General features: G+C 46.4%; 1 protein-coding gene across 1 annotated transcript in view; it reads left to right on the forward strand.

Annotated features, from left to right (window-relative positions):
* Positions 1–12,923, forward strand: part of LOC148042605 (ephrin type-A receptor 8-like) — a 14,300-nt gene extending 1,377 nt beyond the window's left edge. Inside the window, exons 2-10 of the mRNA XM_087702455.1 lie at positions 530–597; positions 1,583–1,708; positions 3,728–3,913; positions 4,448–4,509; positions 5,681–5,890; positions 7,794–7,943; positions 8,817–9,007; positions 10,396–10,551; positions 11,999–12,923. Of these exons, the coding sequence (XP_087558581.1) occupies positions 530–597; positions 1,583–1,708; positions 3,728–3,913; positions 4,448–4,509; positions 5,681–5,890; positions 7,794–7,943; positions 8,817–9,007; positions 10,396–10,551; positions 11,999–12,113 (1,264 nt within the window). The 3' untranslated portion in view covers positions 12,114–12,923. The remainder of the gene's footprint in view (positions 1–529; positions 598–1,582; positions 1,709–3,727; positions 3,914–4,447; positions 4,510–5,680; positions 5,891–7,793; positions 7,944–8,816; positions 9,008–10,395; positions 10,552–11,998) is intronic.
* Positions 12,924–16,634: the final 3,711 nt, after the last annotated feature.

Genomic DNA, 16,634 nt, shown 5'->3' on the forward strand with positions numbered 1-16,634 from the left:
TCCTTCTGTCTCTCCCTTATTCCTCCCTCTGTTTGACCCTCTGCCTCCTTCCTTCCTTCCTTTTTTCCTTCCTTCCTTCTTCTCTCCACCCATTCTTTTTCCAGCTATCCTTCTATCTCTCCCTTATTCCTCCCTCCCTCCCCATTTGACCCTCTGCCTCCTTCCTTCCTTCCTTCCATCCATCCATCCATCCATCCATCCATCCATCCATCTTCTCTCCACCCAATCTTTTTCCAGCTATTCTTCTATCCCTCCCTCCCTCCCTCCCTCCCTCCCTCTCCCATCCCATCCTGGCTGGGGAATTCTGGGAGTTGAAGTCCCCCCGTCTTCCTCAACTCCCCAACCTTGGGAGGCACCATCCCCCCCCAAACGACCCACCTCCAGATCCGCCCCATTGCCAAGAGAAATCTCCACACGACACAACTCTGCTTCCCTCCCTGGTTTCGGTGTGGTTGTGGGTCTCGGGTTGGCCACCTGGCCAAGTTGTGCGTCAAGTTGTTGACAAATTTGTCCCTTCCGCTCCTAACAGGCACTGTGGCTACAGCAAAGCTTTCCAAGACCCCGACGAGGAGAAAATGCATTACCAGAATGGGCAGGGTAAGTGGAAGGAAACAGCTGGTCCTCGACTTACGACGCTTCGTTTAGTGACCACCCCAAGTTATGACATCGCTGAAAAAAAGGGACCGTTTTCACCTTTACGACCATTGGGAGCAATTTTTATGGTCAAAATCCAGCCGCTTGGCCATTGACTCGTATTAATGACAGGGTTGCGGCGTCCCCAGGGGGTGGGGGTGTCACACGATCCCCCTTTTGCAACCTTCTGACCAGCAAAGTCCACAGGAAGTTGAATTCGCTTAACGACCGTCTGTGTGTGTGGAGGGGGTCACCACTGCGGGGATTCATTTAAAAAGCGTGACCAGGAAGGTCGTAAAGTGGGACAAAACACACTTAAAAGCCTCCTCACTTGGGAACGGAAATGTTAAGCTCCACTGCGGTCGTAAGTCGAGGACCACCTCTACCGGTGAATGCAGATAGCTTTTCGACTTATGACCGCTTTGGGGGGGGGTAGAGTTTGTTGCTAAGCAGGGCAGAATTTCCATCGCTAAGCAAGACTAAGTGAGGCGTGACAAATTTCACCGTTTTATTTTGCCACGGTCGTTAAGTGAAACCCACTGCAGTCGTTAAGCGAATCAGGCAGGTTGTTAAGTAAATCTGGCTCCCCCCCATTAATTTTGCTTGAAAGAAGGTCGCAAATGTGGATCACGGGACCGCAGGGGGGAGGATGCTGCAACGGTTGTTAAAGTGAGAAAAACCCATCATAAGTGTGAGTCCCCTGCCCCGTGTCTGAATTTCGATCGCGTGACCATGGAGGGGGGGGGTACTGCCACGAAGGACGTGTCCGTAAGTCGAGGTCTTTAAGATGAGGTGGCCAGCCACCTCTCCTACAGAGTTAGGTTGGTTTTCCTCCCTGTTGAAGAGGGGTGGACTAGATGACCTCTGGGGGACCCCTCCGCAGGCTTCTGGAAGAGCATAAAGTTGCGAATTTAAAGGGAATTTAATCCTCTTCTGCTTCTGCTCACAGTGAAATTCCCGGAGTCTAAATTTTACCTGGAATCGCACACCTACGAGGACCCCTGCCAGGGCGCGCACGAAGTCATGCGCGAAATCGATGCGTCCCGGATTAAAATCGAGCGAGTGATTGGCTCCGGTGAGTCGCCTTCCTCAATAAGGAATCTTTTAATTCCACGTCTCTCTAATTGTATTAAGTTCAATTGATTGGATTTAATACAATTAAGAGAAATGGATAAAAGAAAGATTCGAGGAAAAAGTTAGTTAACAACGTTTTAAAGTTATTAATTTTTTTAAAAAAAATTCTACAAACATATTGTGTGAACAGTGTGGAATCAGAGTTACATTTTAGGACAAATGAAACATACTCTTCATATTTAACACAATTAACAATCATAGACTATGATTACTCCCTATGACTATATTACTAATACATGTATTTTATTGAATTATAATCTTTCCTTAATTATTCAATATAGCAATAGCAATAGCAGTTAGACTTATATACCGCTTCATAGGGCTTTCAGCCCTCTCTAAGCGGTTTACAGAGTCAGCATATCGCCCCCACAGTCTGGGTCCTCATTTCACCCACCTCGGAAGGATGGAAGGCTGAGTCAACCTTGAGCCGGTGAGATTTGAACCGCTGAACTGCAGATAACAGTCACCTGAAGTGGCCTGCAGTACTGCACCCTAACCACTGTGCCACCTCGGCTCATCAGTATTTCAGTATATTATTTTTTTATGCCAATGTCCATATTCTTGGAGGGGAAAAACCAAAAATAAATTGAAATGAATATAAAAGAATGTGAGATGAATGAAGGATATATAGGTAAAGGAAGAATTGAGAAAATATGTAGAATATTAGCTGAATAAGAAGAACAGGCAAAAGTTCTAAATCTAATTTGGGAATCAGATTTAGGAGGAATAAATGATGATGATTGGAAAAATATTTGGAATAGAAGAATCTATAAGAACATGTCAGTTAGAATGAAGGAAAATGAATATAAAGTGATATAGAGGTGGTACCTTACACCACACAAATTAAAACAAATAGACGTTAAATTAGAAATATTTGTTGGAGGTGCAAGAAAGAGGATGGAACATATAAACATATGTGGTGGGATTGTAATAGCGCAAAAAAATATGGGTGTTTATAGAAATTAGAGCACTTTTAAATGTAAATTTAGATATATCGCTGAGGATTGCATTACGGTTGCTGGTGGAAAACCGGGGTATAAATGAAACAAAGGGGGGAAAAAGAAATTGATTGTAAATTTGATAATGGCAGCTGGATTAGTGATGGCTAAATATTAGGGACGAAATTGGGATATTAAAAGAATTGAAATCTGGAGTAGGGCAAGAAACGGTCAATGAACAACAGAAATTAAATTTTAAAAAGGGGGTGATTAAAATAAACAATGATAATGAAATATGGGGGGGAAATTTTATAAAATCAGTGTTGCGGGAAGGCAAAAGGAAACAACTTACTGAAGAATATTTCTTGTTTTGGAGGGGATAGGGCACAATTGGAATATATTGTATATCCTTTATTTGTTATACCCTGCTTTCCTGAAAATAAGACCTCCCCCAATGGGGCTTTTGAGTGCATGCTCTCGCCGCTTCCTGCACCCCAAAAATAATAAGACCTCCCCAAAAATAAGGCCAAGCGCTTATTTCATGGGTCAAAGAACATAAGACCATGTCTTATTTTCAGGGAAATACAGTAGAAGAAGAAATATAAGTAATAAAAATGGTCCCCCGGGTATGTGTGCATTGTAATATTCGTATTTTTTTTTCCTTTTCCTTTCTTGTATTTAGATGTAGATGTATTATGTTTGTATTCTTTGTATTCAAAATAAAAACCATATTATTATTATTTTTAAAAAAGAAAACCAGCTGGAAGATGGGAGGACTTCAACTCCCAGAATTCCCCTGGCCAGGAAGGGGGAATTCTGGAAGATGTTTGGACTTCAACTCCCAGAATTCCACTGGCCAGGAAGGGGGAATTCTGGAAGATGGGAGGGCTTCAACTCCCAGAATTCCCCCTTCCTGGCCAGGGGAATTCTGGGAGTTGAAGTCCTCCCGTCTTCCAGTTCCTACAGTCGAGAAATACGCCGTAATAATGACGGAACCAATTATCCTTTTTCTCGTCCGGCAGGGGAATCTGGTGAGGTTTGTTACGGCCGTCTGAAGATCCCTGGGAAAAGAGAAGTTCCCGTGGCGGTTAAAGCCTTGAAACCTGGTTACACGGAGAAGCAACGGCGGGATTTTCTCAGCGAAGCCAGCATCATGGCTCGGTTTGATCACCCCAACGTTATCCACCTGGAAGGGGTAGTCACCAAAAGTAGGTTATTTCCTGCGACGGATCGGGGTTTCTTGGCAGTTGTAGATCAGCCGAAAACAAGCCAGGTGTTGTGGCCCGCCGGCGGCCAGCAGAGCTGGCAGCGGAGTTGGACAGTGAGGAGGTTGGGGAGGACCATGGGCCAGTCCTGGGGGCTGAGGGAAGCTCGTACGAGGACTCTGCGTCGGAGGCAGAGTGGGAGCTAGACAGCAGCGAGGCAGAAGAACAGCTGGAGCCTGTTCCCAGTGTGCGCATGCGCAGAGCTGCCGGAAGACAAGAACAACTAAGAAAGCAGTGTCGGCTCAGGAGCACAAGTGCATTGATTCGCTTAGCAACTGCGGCATGAAAGGTCATAAGATGGGGCAAAACTCTCTTCACCAACACCTCGCTCAACAACAGAAATTTTGGGCTCTCTTTCTCGTAGGTAGTTGAGGACAGCCTGTACTTCTAATCCAGCTACAACCCATGCCAGTCGCTAGCGGAAGCTGCCAAGAGGAATAGCCAGCTCTCTCGTTTAACCTCTCTTGTCTCCCGCAGGTAAACTGATGATGATTGTGACCGAGTATATGGAAAATGGATCCTTGGATTCCTTCCTGAGGGTAAGATTCCTCAAAGGTGCTCAAACGTGGGAAGGAGTGGGCACCTCGGAGCCAAGAGAAAATAGACATGTCACATTGGAGAGCTGGCAATAGCCCTTAAAGAGTTATATACCGCTCCATGGGGCTTCACAGCCCTGTCTAAGCCGTTTACAGAGTCAGCCCATTGCTCCCTACGATCTGAGTCCTCGTTTTACTCGGAAGATAGGACGGAAGGCTGAGTCGCCCTTGAACCGGTCAGGATCGAACTGCTGGCAGTGGGCAGAGTCAGCCTGCGATCCTGCATTCTAGCCACTGTGCCCCACCATGGCAGAAGGGAATGGAATAGGAACTGGAATAGAACAATAGAATGCAGAAAAATGGAGAATAGAATAGAATAGGATTAAGAATAGAAAAGAATAGATAGAATGTAGAAAAATGCAGCAAGGAATGGAGCAAGAATATGAATAGAATGCAGAAAAATGGAGAATAGAATAGAATAGGAATAAGAATAGAACAGAATAGAATGCAGAAAAATGCAGAATAGGAATAGAAAATAGAATGCAGAATAAAATAGAATATAGAATAGAATAGAAGAATAGAAAAGAAAAGAAAATGGAATGCAAAATAGAATAGAATACAATCGGAATAGGAATAGAATAGAAAAGAGTAGAATGGAATGGAATGGAATAGAATGGAGAATAAATTAGAATATAGAATAGGAATGGAATGGAATAGAATAGAAATAAGAATGGAATAGATAGAATGTAGAAAAATGCAGAATGGAATGGAGTAAGAATAAGAATAGAATGCAGAAAAATGCAGAATAGGAATAGAATAGAAAATAGAATGCAGAATAAAATAGAATATAGAATAGAATAGAAGAAAAGAATAGAATAGAAAAGAAAATGGAATGCAGAATAAAATAGAATACAATCGGAATAGGAATAGAATAGAAAAGAGTAGAGTAGAATGGAATGGAGTAGAATGCAGAATAAAATAGAATATAGAATAGGAATGGAATGGAATAGAATAGAAATAAGAATAGAAATAAGAACAGAATAGATAGAAAAATGCAGAATGGAATGGAGTAAGAATAAGAATAGAACAGAGGGGGGTTGCCAGATAGATGAGAGGTGCCCATAGACCAAACCCCCCCCCCCACAGCTCTGAGTGACCCCCACTCTCTCTTCAGAAACACGACGGGCAATTTACGGTGCTACAGCTGGTAGTCATGCTCCGGGGCATCGGGGCCGGCATGCGCTACCTCTCCGATCTGGGTTACGTCCACCGGGACCTGGCGGCTCGTAATATCCTCATTAACGGCAACCTGGTTTGCAAAGTCTCGGACTTTGGCCTGTCACGCGTGCTCGACGACAATCCCGACGCGGCTTACACAACCACGGTGAGTGTCCGCCGTTGTGACTTGCTGCCTTGCGGGCTGGAGCAAAAGGACGGGGGCTCCATTGGTACCCCACGCCCTGGACTCTCTGAAAATGATGTCCCTTTCTATTCTATTCTATTCTCTACTCTATTCTACTCTACTCTACTCTACTCTACTCTCTACTCCACTATACTATACTCTCTACTCTATTCTACTCTCAACTCTCTACTCTACTCTACTCTCTACTCTATTCTACTCTCTACTCTACTCTCTACTCTACTCTCTACTCTACTCTACTCTCTACTCTACTCTACTCTCTACTCTACTCTCTACTGTACTATACTCTCTACTCTACTCTCTACTCTCTACTCTGCTCTACTCTACTATATTCTACACTCTACTCTCTACTCTACTCTCTACTATGCTCTCTACACTCTACTCTCTACTGTACTATACTCTCTACTCTACTCTCTACTCTGCTCTACTCTTACTATATTCTACACTCTACTCTCTACACTCTACACTCTACTCTACTCTTTACTCTATTCTACACTCTACTCTACTCTCTACTCTACTTTATTCTCTACTCTACTCTGCTCTTCTCTACTCTACTATATTATACACTCTATTCTACTCTACTCTCTATTCTACACTCTACTCTACTCTGCTCTATTCTGCACTCTACTCTGCTCTGCTCTGCTCTACTATATTCTACACTCTACTCTCTACTCTACTCTCTACTCTACACTCTACTCTACACTCTACTCTTTACTCTACTCTATTCTACACTCTACTCTACTCTCTACTCTACTCTCTGCTCTTCTCTACTATATTATACTCTATTCTACTCTACTCTCTATTCTATTCTACACTCTACTCTCTACTCTATTCTATACTCTGCTCTGCTCTGCTCTGCTCTACACTACTCTACTCTACTCTATTCTTTTGCCTCCATCCTCTCTTCCGCCCGTTTCCAAATCACCTCCGATTTGTTATTTTTCCGATCTTCTCTTGGCTTCACAAGCCAGCCTCTTCTGTCAGCATGTGTCCAGCCCAGAAATGTCCACGGGGAGGGTTCAACTTACAACAGTAATTGGACCCACAATTTTAAGTGAATGGAATAACAGGACAACGGAGTTGGAAGGGCCCTTGGAGGTCTTCTAGTCCAGCCCCCTGCTCAATCAGGAGACCCTAGACCATTTCAATCCATCAATCAATCAATCAATCAATCAGTCAGTCAGTCAATCAATCAGAATAGAGCTGGAAGGGACCTTGGAGGTCTTCTAGTCCAGCCCCCTGCTCAATCAGGAGACCCTAGAACATTTCAATCAATCAATCAGTCAATCAATCAGAATAGAGCTGGAAGGGACCTTGGAGGTCTTCTAGTCCAACCCCCTGCTCAATCAGGAGACCCTAGACTATTCCAGACAAATGGTGGTCCAATCTCTTCTTAAAGACTTCCAGTGTTGGAGTACTCACAGCTTCTGGTGGCAAGGTGTTCCACTGGTGAATTGTTTTCCCTGTCGGGAAATTTCTCCTTAATTCCAGGTTCCTTCTCTCCTGGATGAGTTTCCATCTGTTGCTTCTTGTCCTACCCACAGCTTAGGTGAATAAGTTGACCCCCCCCCCTCTTCTTTGTAGCAACCCCTATAAATATTAGAAAGCTACTATCATGTCCCCCCCCCATGTCCTTCTTTTCATTTAACTAAAACTCCCCCAATTCCAGCAACTGTTCCTCGTATCTTTTTATCCTCCAGCCCCCTAAATCCTCTTCCTTGCCCTTCTCGGCACTTTTCCAACCACATGTGAAGCATGCCACCCTCTTCTCAGTCACCGCATAAAGGATGGGAGGCCCTGGAAAGGTAGAATGTAAGACTTCGGGGGACCCTAGAGGTCATCTCACCTGACCCGCTTTGTATTCCAGGGAGGGAAAATCCCCGTAAGGTGGACAGCTCCTGAAGCCATCACATTCCGGAAGTTCTCGTCGGCCAGCGACGTCTGGAGTTACGGCATCGTCACGTGGGAAGTTCTGGCCTATGGAGAGAGGCCATATTGGAACATGACCAATCAGGACGTAAGTGTGAGAAGGATCTGTAATCTGGTATGTCTGTGTGTGTGTTATGGCCTGCTAGGGGCCAGCAGAACTGGCAGCAGATTCGGACAGTGAGGAGGTTGGGGAGGAAGATGGACCAGTCCTGGAGTCTGGGGGAGGCTCTGAGGAGGGCTCTGTGTCGGAGGCAGAGAGGGGGGCCAGGGCCGTCTTGACAGTTATCAGCTGCCTTCAGAGTCAGACATCAGTGGGGCAGAAGAACAGCTGGAGCCTGTTCCCAGTTTGCGCATGCACAGAATTGCCAGACGAAGGGAAGAGCTAAAGAACAGGGGTCGACTTGGGAGTAAGGCCGCAGGTGGTCGGTGAATGGCCCCTCCCAGAGGGAATAAAAGAGGAGCAAAAGGGGAGTGGAGTTTGCAGGAGACCATTAGTTCGCTTCATTGGTTCGTGACTCTCCGAGACTCTTTGCCAAGTTTTGCAGATCTCGGCATGGCAGCTCTCCAAGCCAGATAAGGTCTGTGACCGTAAATCCTCCCTCAAAAGACTTGGCTGGATGTGAATGAGCAGAATTCACAGCAAATTAATAAAAGGGTTTTTTGTCAGGACGAGGAGTTTGCTTCGTGTTCTTGGGAAGCCTCGGTCAGAACAAGTTGGAACAATAAAAGGGACGGGTTGAACTGTCTGCTGATTGCGCCAGGCCCCCAGGTCACCACAGCCAAGATCGCCGTCCCGTTTAGAGAGGAGAAAAACTGGGTTCAAGGTGGAACGCATCACTCAAAGAGACACCCTTTCCTCCCCAGCTACTGTCCGAAGTCACACAAAAATACCCCGATTTTTTTCCCCCCTTGATTTCTCCGGCGTTCGATTCACAAGCTGGCATCAACTTTCCATTTGCAGGTCATTCAATCGGTGGAGGAAGGCTACCGACTGCCCGCTCCCATGGGCTGCCCCGTGGCGCTGCACCAGCTGATGCTGAACTGTTGGCAGAAAGAACCGGACGAGAGGCCGCGCTTCTCCCAAATCCTCGGCGTGCTGGATAAACTCATCCGCAATCCTCAGAACTTAAAATGCACCGCCACGCTCAACCGGTAAGTTGGGATCATAAAGGCTTCTCTATTTAGGGGAGAACCCAGAAGCATCGCAGCGGAACGGCAGGGGAAATAGTGAGCTCCAAGGAGCCTCGCGAAAAACCCCAGCCAGCAAACCCTCGTCGGGAGGCCTTTGGGCCAGAACCGTCCTGAAGGGGCGGCAAAGAAAGAGAGGCGTTTTGTGACCGTGAGGAGCAAGGCAAGCTCCTCGGCAGGTCCGAAACAAAACTCTCTAGACCGGTGGCAGGGGTGGCAGCCAATGACCGCTCTGAAGCTGGGGCATCCGGACCAAGTTTAGAGAAGGAGTGGTGACCGGACAGAGTGTGGAGACCAGGAAGAAGGCTGGCTGACCCAAGGGTAAAGAGAAACCTGTCTTGCTTGCCTTCTTTCCTGGTGGCGCCCCATCCCTAGTAATTAAGTCCGCCCCGGCTTCTCCACTTGGTTCCCTTTTCACATGCTTTAAATCGTGGTTAGTGAAACCCCAAGGCTCGGCTACATCCGTTGAACTGTTGCCCCATGCATTGGAGGCCCTCTGGTTTAAGTTCAAAGTAGATGTCGCATGGTAGATACCAGTGGTGGGTTTCACATGTTGTTACGCTGTGCGTGCGCCTGGCCTTCCATGCATATGCTTTGCTCGCATGAACGCCTTCCGCGCTTGTGCCTGGTCTCAAAAACGTCCCTAAACAGGACGCCATAGAGCTGGGGCGGTTTCGCTTCGAACCGTCTGAATACTACCTCTGGTAGATACAGAATACAGATACAGATTAACAGAGTTGGAAGGGACCTTGTAGGTCATCTAGTCCAACCCCACGCCCATGGTGTGGATGACATCGTTGTGTCCTGCTCCGGACACTCAGAAGGGTTGATGGTGGACTTTTGGTGACCGCCTACAGCACACACAATAAGCGAAATATAGAACAGGGTTTAAAACAATACGAAACGACCTGATAGGCCCTGATCCGGGGAGTCCAATCACAAAGAATAAGTTTCGCTTCCAAATTGAACCGAGAATCATAGGGTTGGAGGGCACCTCAGAGGTCTTCTAGTCCAACCCCTTGCTCAAGACCGGAGATTCTAATACCATCCCGCTCAAATGTCCCAGTCTTATTTGTCGAAAACTTCCAAGGTTTTTACCCCCCCACACTCCATTTTCGGTGGGGGAGGAGGGGAAACGACCCAGACACAAGGCAGAGCGAAGAACAGGAGAACTCCAGTGGAGCTTCCCTAGGGAGGAGCAGTCTACCAGCAAAGATCAAAGAAAGGACTGTTTGTCCGGGAGCCAGGTCTCGCCTCCTTCCCATGTCTCCTCCGAAGAGAGTCTCGGACGAGCCCCCCTCGACTGACACCCCACGCCCGCCCACCTCCTGCTTTTCGTTCCCCCCCTGCAGGTTCACACAAACGCTTTCTGAACGGAGTCACATTGATTTCACTCACTGCGGCTCCGTGGAAGAGTGGCTGGACTCGATTCGGCTGGGAAGGTACCAGGAGAATTTCGCCCTGGGTGGCTATTCGTCTCTCGGAATGGTGATGCAAATGAATATTGAGTAAGTGCGCGCGGGGACGCCACCGCACACACAATAACACAATAACACTATTCTGACTTCTCGGCCCAATAAATGCTGGTTAGATGTTCTCGCGGATGTGAAGGCAACCTGGCCTTCTCCCCCCCCCCCCCCCGCTGTTTTCCACCGGGGTTAAATGTGGACATTCGGAGGTTATCGCCGGGGCCCTCGAATTGGGCCTGACCCCCGAAGGATCGAGGACTACAAAGCCTTCGAGGCTAGGAGGATGGCGGGGGGAGGGGGGCTTATCCTGCAGCTCTAATCTCCCCTCTTCCTGCGAGACTAAGCAGAAGCAAAGCGGCAATCTTTAATCTCCTGGCCCTTTTAAGCTGGGAAAACATCAGAAAAACCCGCGATTCTTTCCGCGGCCATAAAATATTAAAACCTTGCAGCGGGAGACGGTGATGTCGGGAGAAATAATTAGGGTGTTTTTTTTTATTTCGGGATCAAATAATTCTGGCTTGTTCTGCTTGTCTTTCTCTCTCCCACATTCTCCCCCCTCTCTCTTTCTCTTTCTTTCTTTCTCTCTCCCCCTCTCTCTCTCACATACCCCCTTTCTCTCTTTCCCTTTCTCTCTCCCCCTCTCTCATGTTCTCCCCCGTCTCTCACTCGTTCCCACATTCTCCCCCCTCTCTTTCTCTTTCTCTCTCCCTCCCCCCACATATTCCCCCTCTCTCTTTCTCTTTCTTCTTTCCTTCCTTCCTTCCTTTCTCTCTCTCTCTTCCTCTCCCACATTCTCCCTCTTGTTCTCTCTCTCCCTTCCTCTCATTTTCTCTCTCTTTTTTTCTTTCTCTCCCTCCCTCTCTCTTTCTCTTTTGTCCTCTCTCTCCCATGTTTTCTCTTTCTCTCCCTCTCTCTCCCATTCTCCCCCCTCTCTTTCTCTTTCTTTCTCTTTCTCTCTCTCCCACCCCCCACATACTCCCTCCCTCTCTGTCTTTCTTTCTCTTTCTTTCTTTCTTTCTTTCTTTCTTCCTTTCTCTCTCTTTCTCTCTTCCTCTCCCACATTCTCCCTCTTGTTCTCTCTCTCCCTCTCATTTTCTCTCCCTCCCCCTCTCTTTCTCTTTTCTCTCTTCCCCCATGTTTTCTTTCTCTCCCATTCTCCCCCTCTCTCTTTCTCTCTCTCCCACACTCTCCCTCTCTCTCTCTCTCTCTTTCTTTCTCCCTCGCTCTTGTTCCCTCTCTCCCTCATGTTTCTCTTTCTTTCTCTTTCTCTTCCCCTCTCTCCCCCATGTTATCTCTCTCTTACTCTCTCTCCCACATTCTCCCTCTCTCTTTCTCTCCCCCACACTCTCCTTCCTTCTCTCTTTCTTTCTCTTCCCCCCCATGTTTCTCTTTCTCTCTCTTTTTCTCCCTCCCTCTCCCCCATGTCCTCTCTCTCCTCCTTCCTCTCTCTCGTTCCCTCCGTTTTCTCCTCCCATCCCTCCTCCAGAGACGTGCAAAGCCTGGGGATCAGCCTGACGGGCCACCAGAGGAAGATCCTCACCAGCATCCAAATCATGAGGTCCCAACTCCTCAACACCATGGGTTGCCGGAGACCCCTCTGATAGGAAGTCCTTCGGGGACCGAGGAGCCTCTTCGCGGCTGCTTGTGGTCAAGACGGTTTCGTGCGGGGGGAACCCCACCACGGAGTTAGCTGGGCCCTCCCTCGTGGTGTTCAGAACAAGGAGGTGGAAGGAGGCCCCAGAAACAGGCCGGGTCCTGTTCTCCACCGTTCCTCCTTAGGGTGGACTCCTTCAGAACTGAACTTCTCCAGAACTTGGGCCTACCTAGCGGAGAACCGTGATCCGGGAGGGACGGGGGAGTTTCTCCCGCACAAGACGGTCTTCGTGACTAGCTGGAGATGACCACTATGGATTCTTACAGACTTTTTTTTAAAAAGCCACTGATTGCAATAACGTTCGGACTGCACCCCCAATGGCACCTTCACCAAGGGGGGGGGCAGTTTCGGAAAGGAGTCCCTCTGCTCCCCCCACTGCTTCCGTCAGAGGTGGATGTCGGGCGGCCCGCCTGACGCTAAACAGGGATTGTTCTCCGCTCTTCTTCCAGGGTATCCGGAGCCCACAAACTCTAGTCTCTCTGCCCCCCCCCCTCGCCCATCATAAGACCCATCTCCTTTAACCTGCTCTGACCACTGTCCCTCCCTCCCTCTCTCGCTGAGGGAAGCAGGATTCTCACCCACCGCAATCTCTTTTCTTCCGCGGGGGCGGAAACTTCTCCGAGTCAAGCGACGTCCCAGGGAGAGGCCGTTTTTCTGTGCCACGTTCCTTCAATCCGGATAATTTTCTCGGTGCTGTTGTTGATTCTCGATTTACAGGGTATTCCATTATCACTCAGGGGTGGAACGCTGAACAGGACACAAACACACACACACACACAAACAGAATGATTCAACAACCTCGTTGCTTCCTTCCTCGTCCAGCGAGAAGATCTCTTCCAGTCAAGGCCATTCCCAGTTTACTTCTCGGGGTAGGGGTGTCCCGATCGACCCCGCCAAAACCAGGGGTGGTACTCACTTACCTTCCCTACTGGTTCGCAAATGTGAGCGTGCGCACTCAGACTTCCGCGCATCTGCTTTTGGCTAAAAAAAAGGGGGATGAAATGGGATGCCGTAGAGCCAGGGTGGATTTCTGCAACCGGTTCGGCCAAACTGATCCGAACCGGCTGAATACACCAAACCCTCAAAAAGTCCACCACCACGGGAGGTGTGAGAAATCCATCCATCCCGCCACAGCTGATCGACAAAAGCTTTGGGGGAAACGGACATCCCGTCCAGAAGGACGTCTCCAGGACCATCACAAGGCTTCCAGGATTGAGACCCTGGAAGAGCATCCAAACGATACCCCCCCTCCCGTGAGCTCTCGCAGCATGCAATAAAATAAAATAAAACCCCCTCCCAATTCTACAGGGTGTAAACACCAACCTCAGCTCTTAGCCTCGGGCTGCCCAACGGCGAGTATCCTTCCTATGGAAGGCCGTTCTTTTCGTTGTTTGAAGCAAGGCAATAACGTCCGTCGTAGTTCGGAGGTTTGGGGCAGTGGGAGGAGCCGGCCCAGCAATCCGGACCGACGTGGCAAAGGGGAAGGGTTTTTGTGGACGTTGGTACGGGCGTACGACAGGGTAGTGGTCTCCACAGGGTGGGAGGGAAGACAACCTGCGGCCGATCAATTCACTACGGTCAATTTGCCGTGGGACAATTCAACAGTTCTTGACTTATGACTGAAATGTATGACGTTAAGTGAGACATTTGTTTGAAGTCAGTTTTGCCCCATTTTACAGGGAGTCCTCGACTTACGACTGAAATGTCTGTCATTAAGTGAAGCATTTGTTTTAAGTGAGTTTTGCCCCATTTTACAGGCAGTCCTCGACTTACAGCTGAAATGCCTGTCGTTAAAAATATATATTTTACTTAAAAAAATTATTTTAATTTTTAAAAAATTATTTTAATTTTAAAAAAATTATTTTAATTTTTGAAAAATTATTTTAATTTTTTAAAAAAATATTTTAATTTTTAAAAATTATTTTAATTTTTAAAAATTATTTTAATTTTTAAAAATTATTTTAATTTTTAAAAATTATTTTAATTTTTAAAAAATATTTTAATTTTTAAAAATTATTTCAATTTTTAAAAAATATTTTAATTTTTAAAAAATATTTTAATTTTTTAAAAAATATTTTAATTTTTTAAAAAAATTATTTTTTTTATTTTTTTAAATTTTTTAATTTTTTAACTTTTTTTTAAATTATTTTAATTTTTTTAAATTATTTTTTTTTAAATTATTTTAATTTTTGCCGTTTCCTCTTTCATTCCTCCCCTCTTTTTGCGGGGCAGCCGTGGGAGCTTCATCCCAGGAGGCTTTCAAGAAGAGACCAGACAGTCATAAAAGGTGTAAGGGGGGGGCTCCTGCTTGGGCAGGAGGTGTGGGTTGGACTAGATGAGCTACAGGGTCTCTTTCCGACTCTGTTGATCCGTTCATGTTTCTATTCCACTATATTTTCCGATATTCATGTCAAAAGTTTTCCTGGGGCGAGTTTGCCATCAGGAATTGTCCCGGGGGGTGGGGGTGGAGGGGGGCAGGTTGGCCGCAGGGAGTGGTCCTAAAATGGGTTGATGGTTTGCTAGCTGGCTGGAAGGAGGGAAGGGGATGGAGAGGACCCTCCCCAGCTTCACCAATGACGCTGTCTGTAGTTTGGCATTCCATCAATTTGTTGGAGAATAAAATTCTACTGTTTATCCTGGACTCCTGTTTTGTTTTTTAATTTCTGGGAGAAAAGGTGCAGAGAAGAGCAGTGAAGATGATTTAGAGTAGTGGTCTCCAACCTTGGGAACTTTAAGACTTGTGGACTTCAACTCCCAGAGTTCCTCAGCCAGCAAAGCTGGCTGAGGAACTCTGGGAGTTGAAGTCCACAGGTCTTAAAGTTCCCAAGGTTGGAGACCACTGATTTAGGGGACTGGAGGATGAAGAGGGGAAGGGTAAAGGGAGGAAGGGGAAGGAGAGAAGGGAAAGGAGAGGAGGAAGGAAGGAAGGAGAGAAGAAAGAGAAGAAAGGGGGGTAGGAAGGAGGGAAGGAAGGAGGGAGAGGAGAGAAGAAAGGAGGGAAGGAAGGAGGGAATGTAGGAGAGAAGGAAGGGGGGAAGGAAGGAGGAAAGGAAGGGGGAAAGGAAGGAGAGAAGGAGAAAAGAAAGGAGGGAAGGAGAGAAGGAGGGAAGGGGAAGGAGGGGGAAGGAAGGGGAGTAGGAGAGAAGAAACGAGGGAAGGAAAGAGGGAGGGAGGGAAGAAGAAGTAGGACCGTTGTAAGATAAGATGGATCTATGGGATGTTAAAAAAGCAATCTTCAAGTATATTGTCAACAGTAGGGAAAAATTGTTATAAATACATATTATTAATAACAGTTATGAGATCATATAATTGTGAATGTATATATGAAATTGATAAAATTAAAATAATTAATAAAATTAAAAAAAAATAAAGTTGCCAAGGTTGGAGACCACTGATTTAGGGGACTGGAGGATGAAACATCTCAAGAACAACCATTCCATAAAGCCTTAGTAAGGCCACACCAGGAATACTACGTCCATTTTTGGTCATAAAAAAAGATCCGGAGACCCTGGAAAGAGGGCAGAGAAGAGCAACAAAGAGGATGAGGGGATTGGAGGCTAAAACATATGAAGAACGGTTGCAGGAACTGGGGGATGTCTAGTTTGATGAGAAGAAGGACCAGGGGAGACACGATAGCAGTCTACCGATATCTCAGGGGTTGCCCCAAAGAAGAGGGAGTCAAGCTATTCTCCAAAGCACCTCAAAGTAGGACAAGAAGCAATGGGTGGAAACTCAACCAGGAAAGAGGGACCTGGAATTAAGGAGAAATTTCCTGATATTAACCAGTGGAACAGCTTGCCACCAGAAATTGTGGGTTCTCCATCACTGGAGGCTTTTAAGAAGAGATTGGACATCCATTTGTCTGGAATGGGATAGGGCTTCCTGCCTGAGCAGGGGGTTGGACTGGATGACCTCCAAGGTCTCATTCTATTTTCATATCCCTCCCTCCCTCCCTCCCTTTCCATCTACCCTTCTATCCATCCATCCATCCATCTATATCATATATTTTCTAGAAGAGATTAGACATTAGTTTGTCTGGAATGGCCTATGGTCCCCTGCTTAAGCAAGGGGTTGGTCTAGATGACCTCCAAGGTGAAAATCATTCTATTTTCATCTCTGCCTATCTCTCTCTCCCTCTCCACCCACCCACCCATCCATCCATCCACCAACCCACATATCTATCGCCTATCTATCTATCCATCTATCTATCTATCTATCTCGAATCTATATCTATATCTATATATCTATCTATCTCGAATCTATATCTGTCTATCTATCATCTATCTATCTATCTATCTATCTATCTATCTATCTATCTATCTATCTATCTATCTCTAATCTATCTATCTCTACCTATCTCTAATCAATATCTATCTATCTCTAATGTATCTATCTATCTATCTATCTATCTATCTATCTATCTATCTATCTATCTATCTATCTATCATCTATCTATCTATCTATCTAT

The sequence above is a fragment of the Thamnophis sirtalis genome, unplaced genomic scaffold, assembly GCF_051295495.1.
Source record: "Thamnophis sirtalis isolate CommonGarterSnake01/CBP01778 unplaced genomic scaffold, rThaSir2_p1.2 scaffold_15, whole genome shotgun sequence".
Lineage (NCBI taxonomy): Eukaryota > Metazoa > Chordata > Lepidosauria > Squamata > Natricidae > Thamnophis > Thamnophis sirtalis.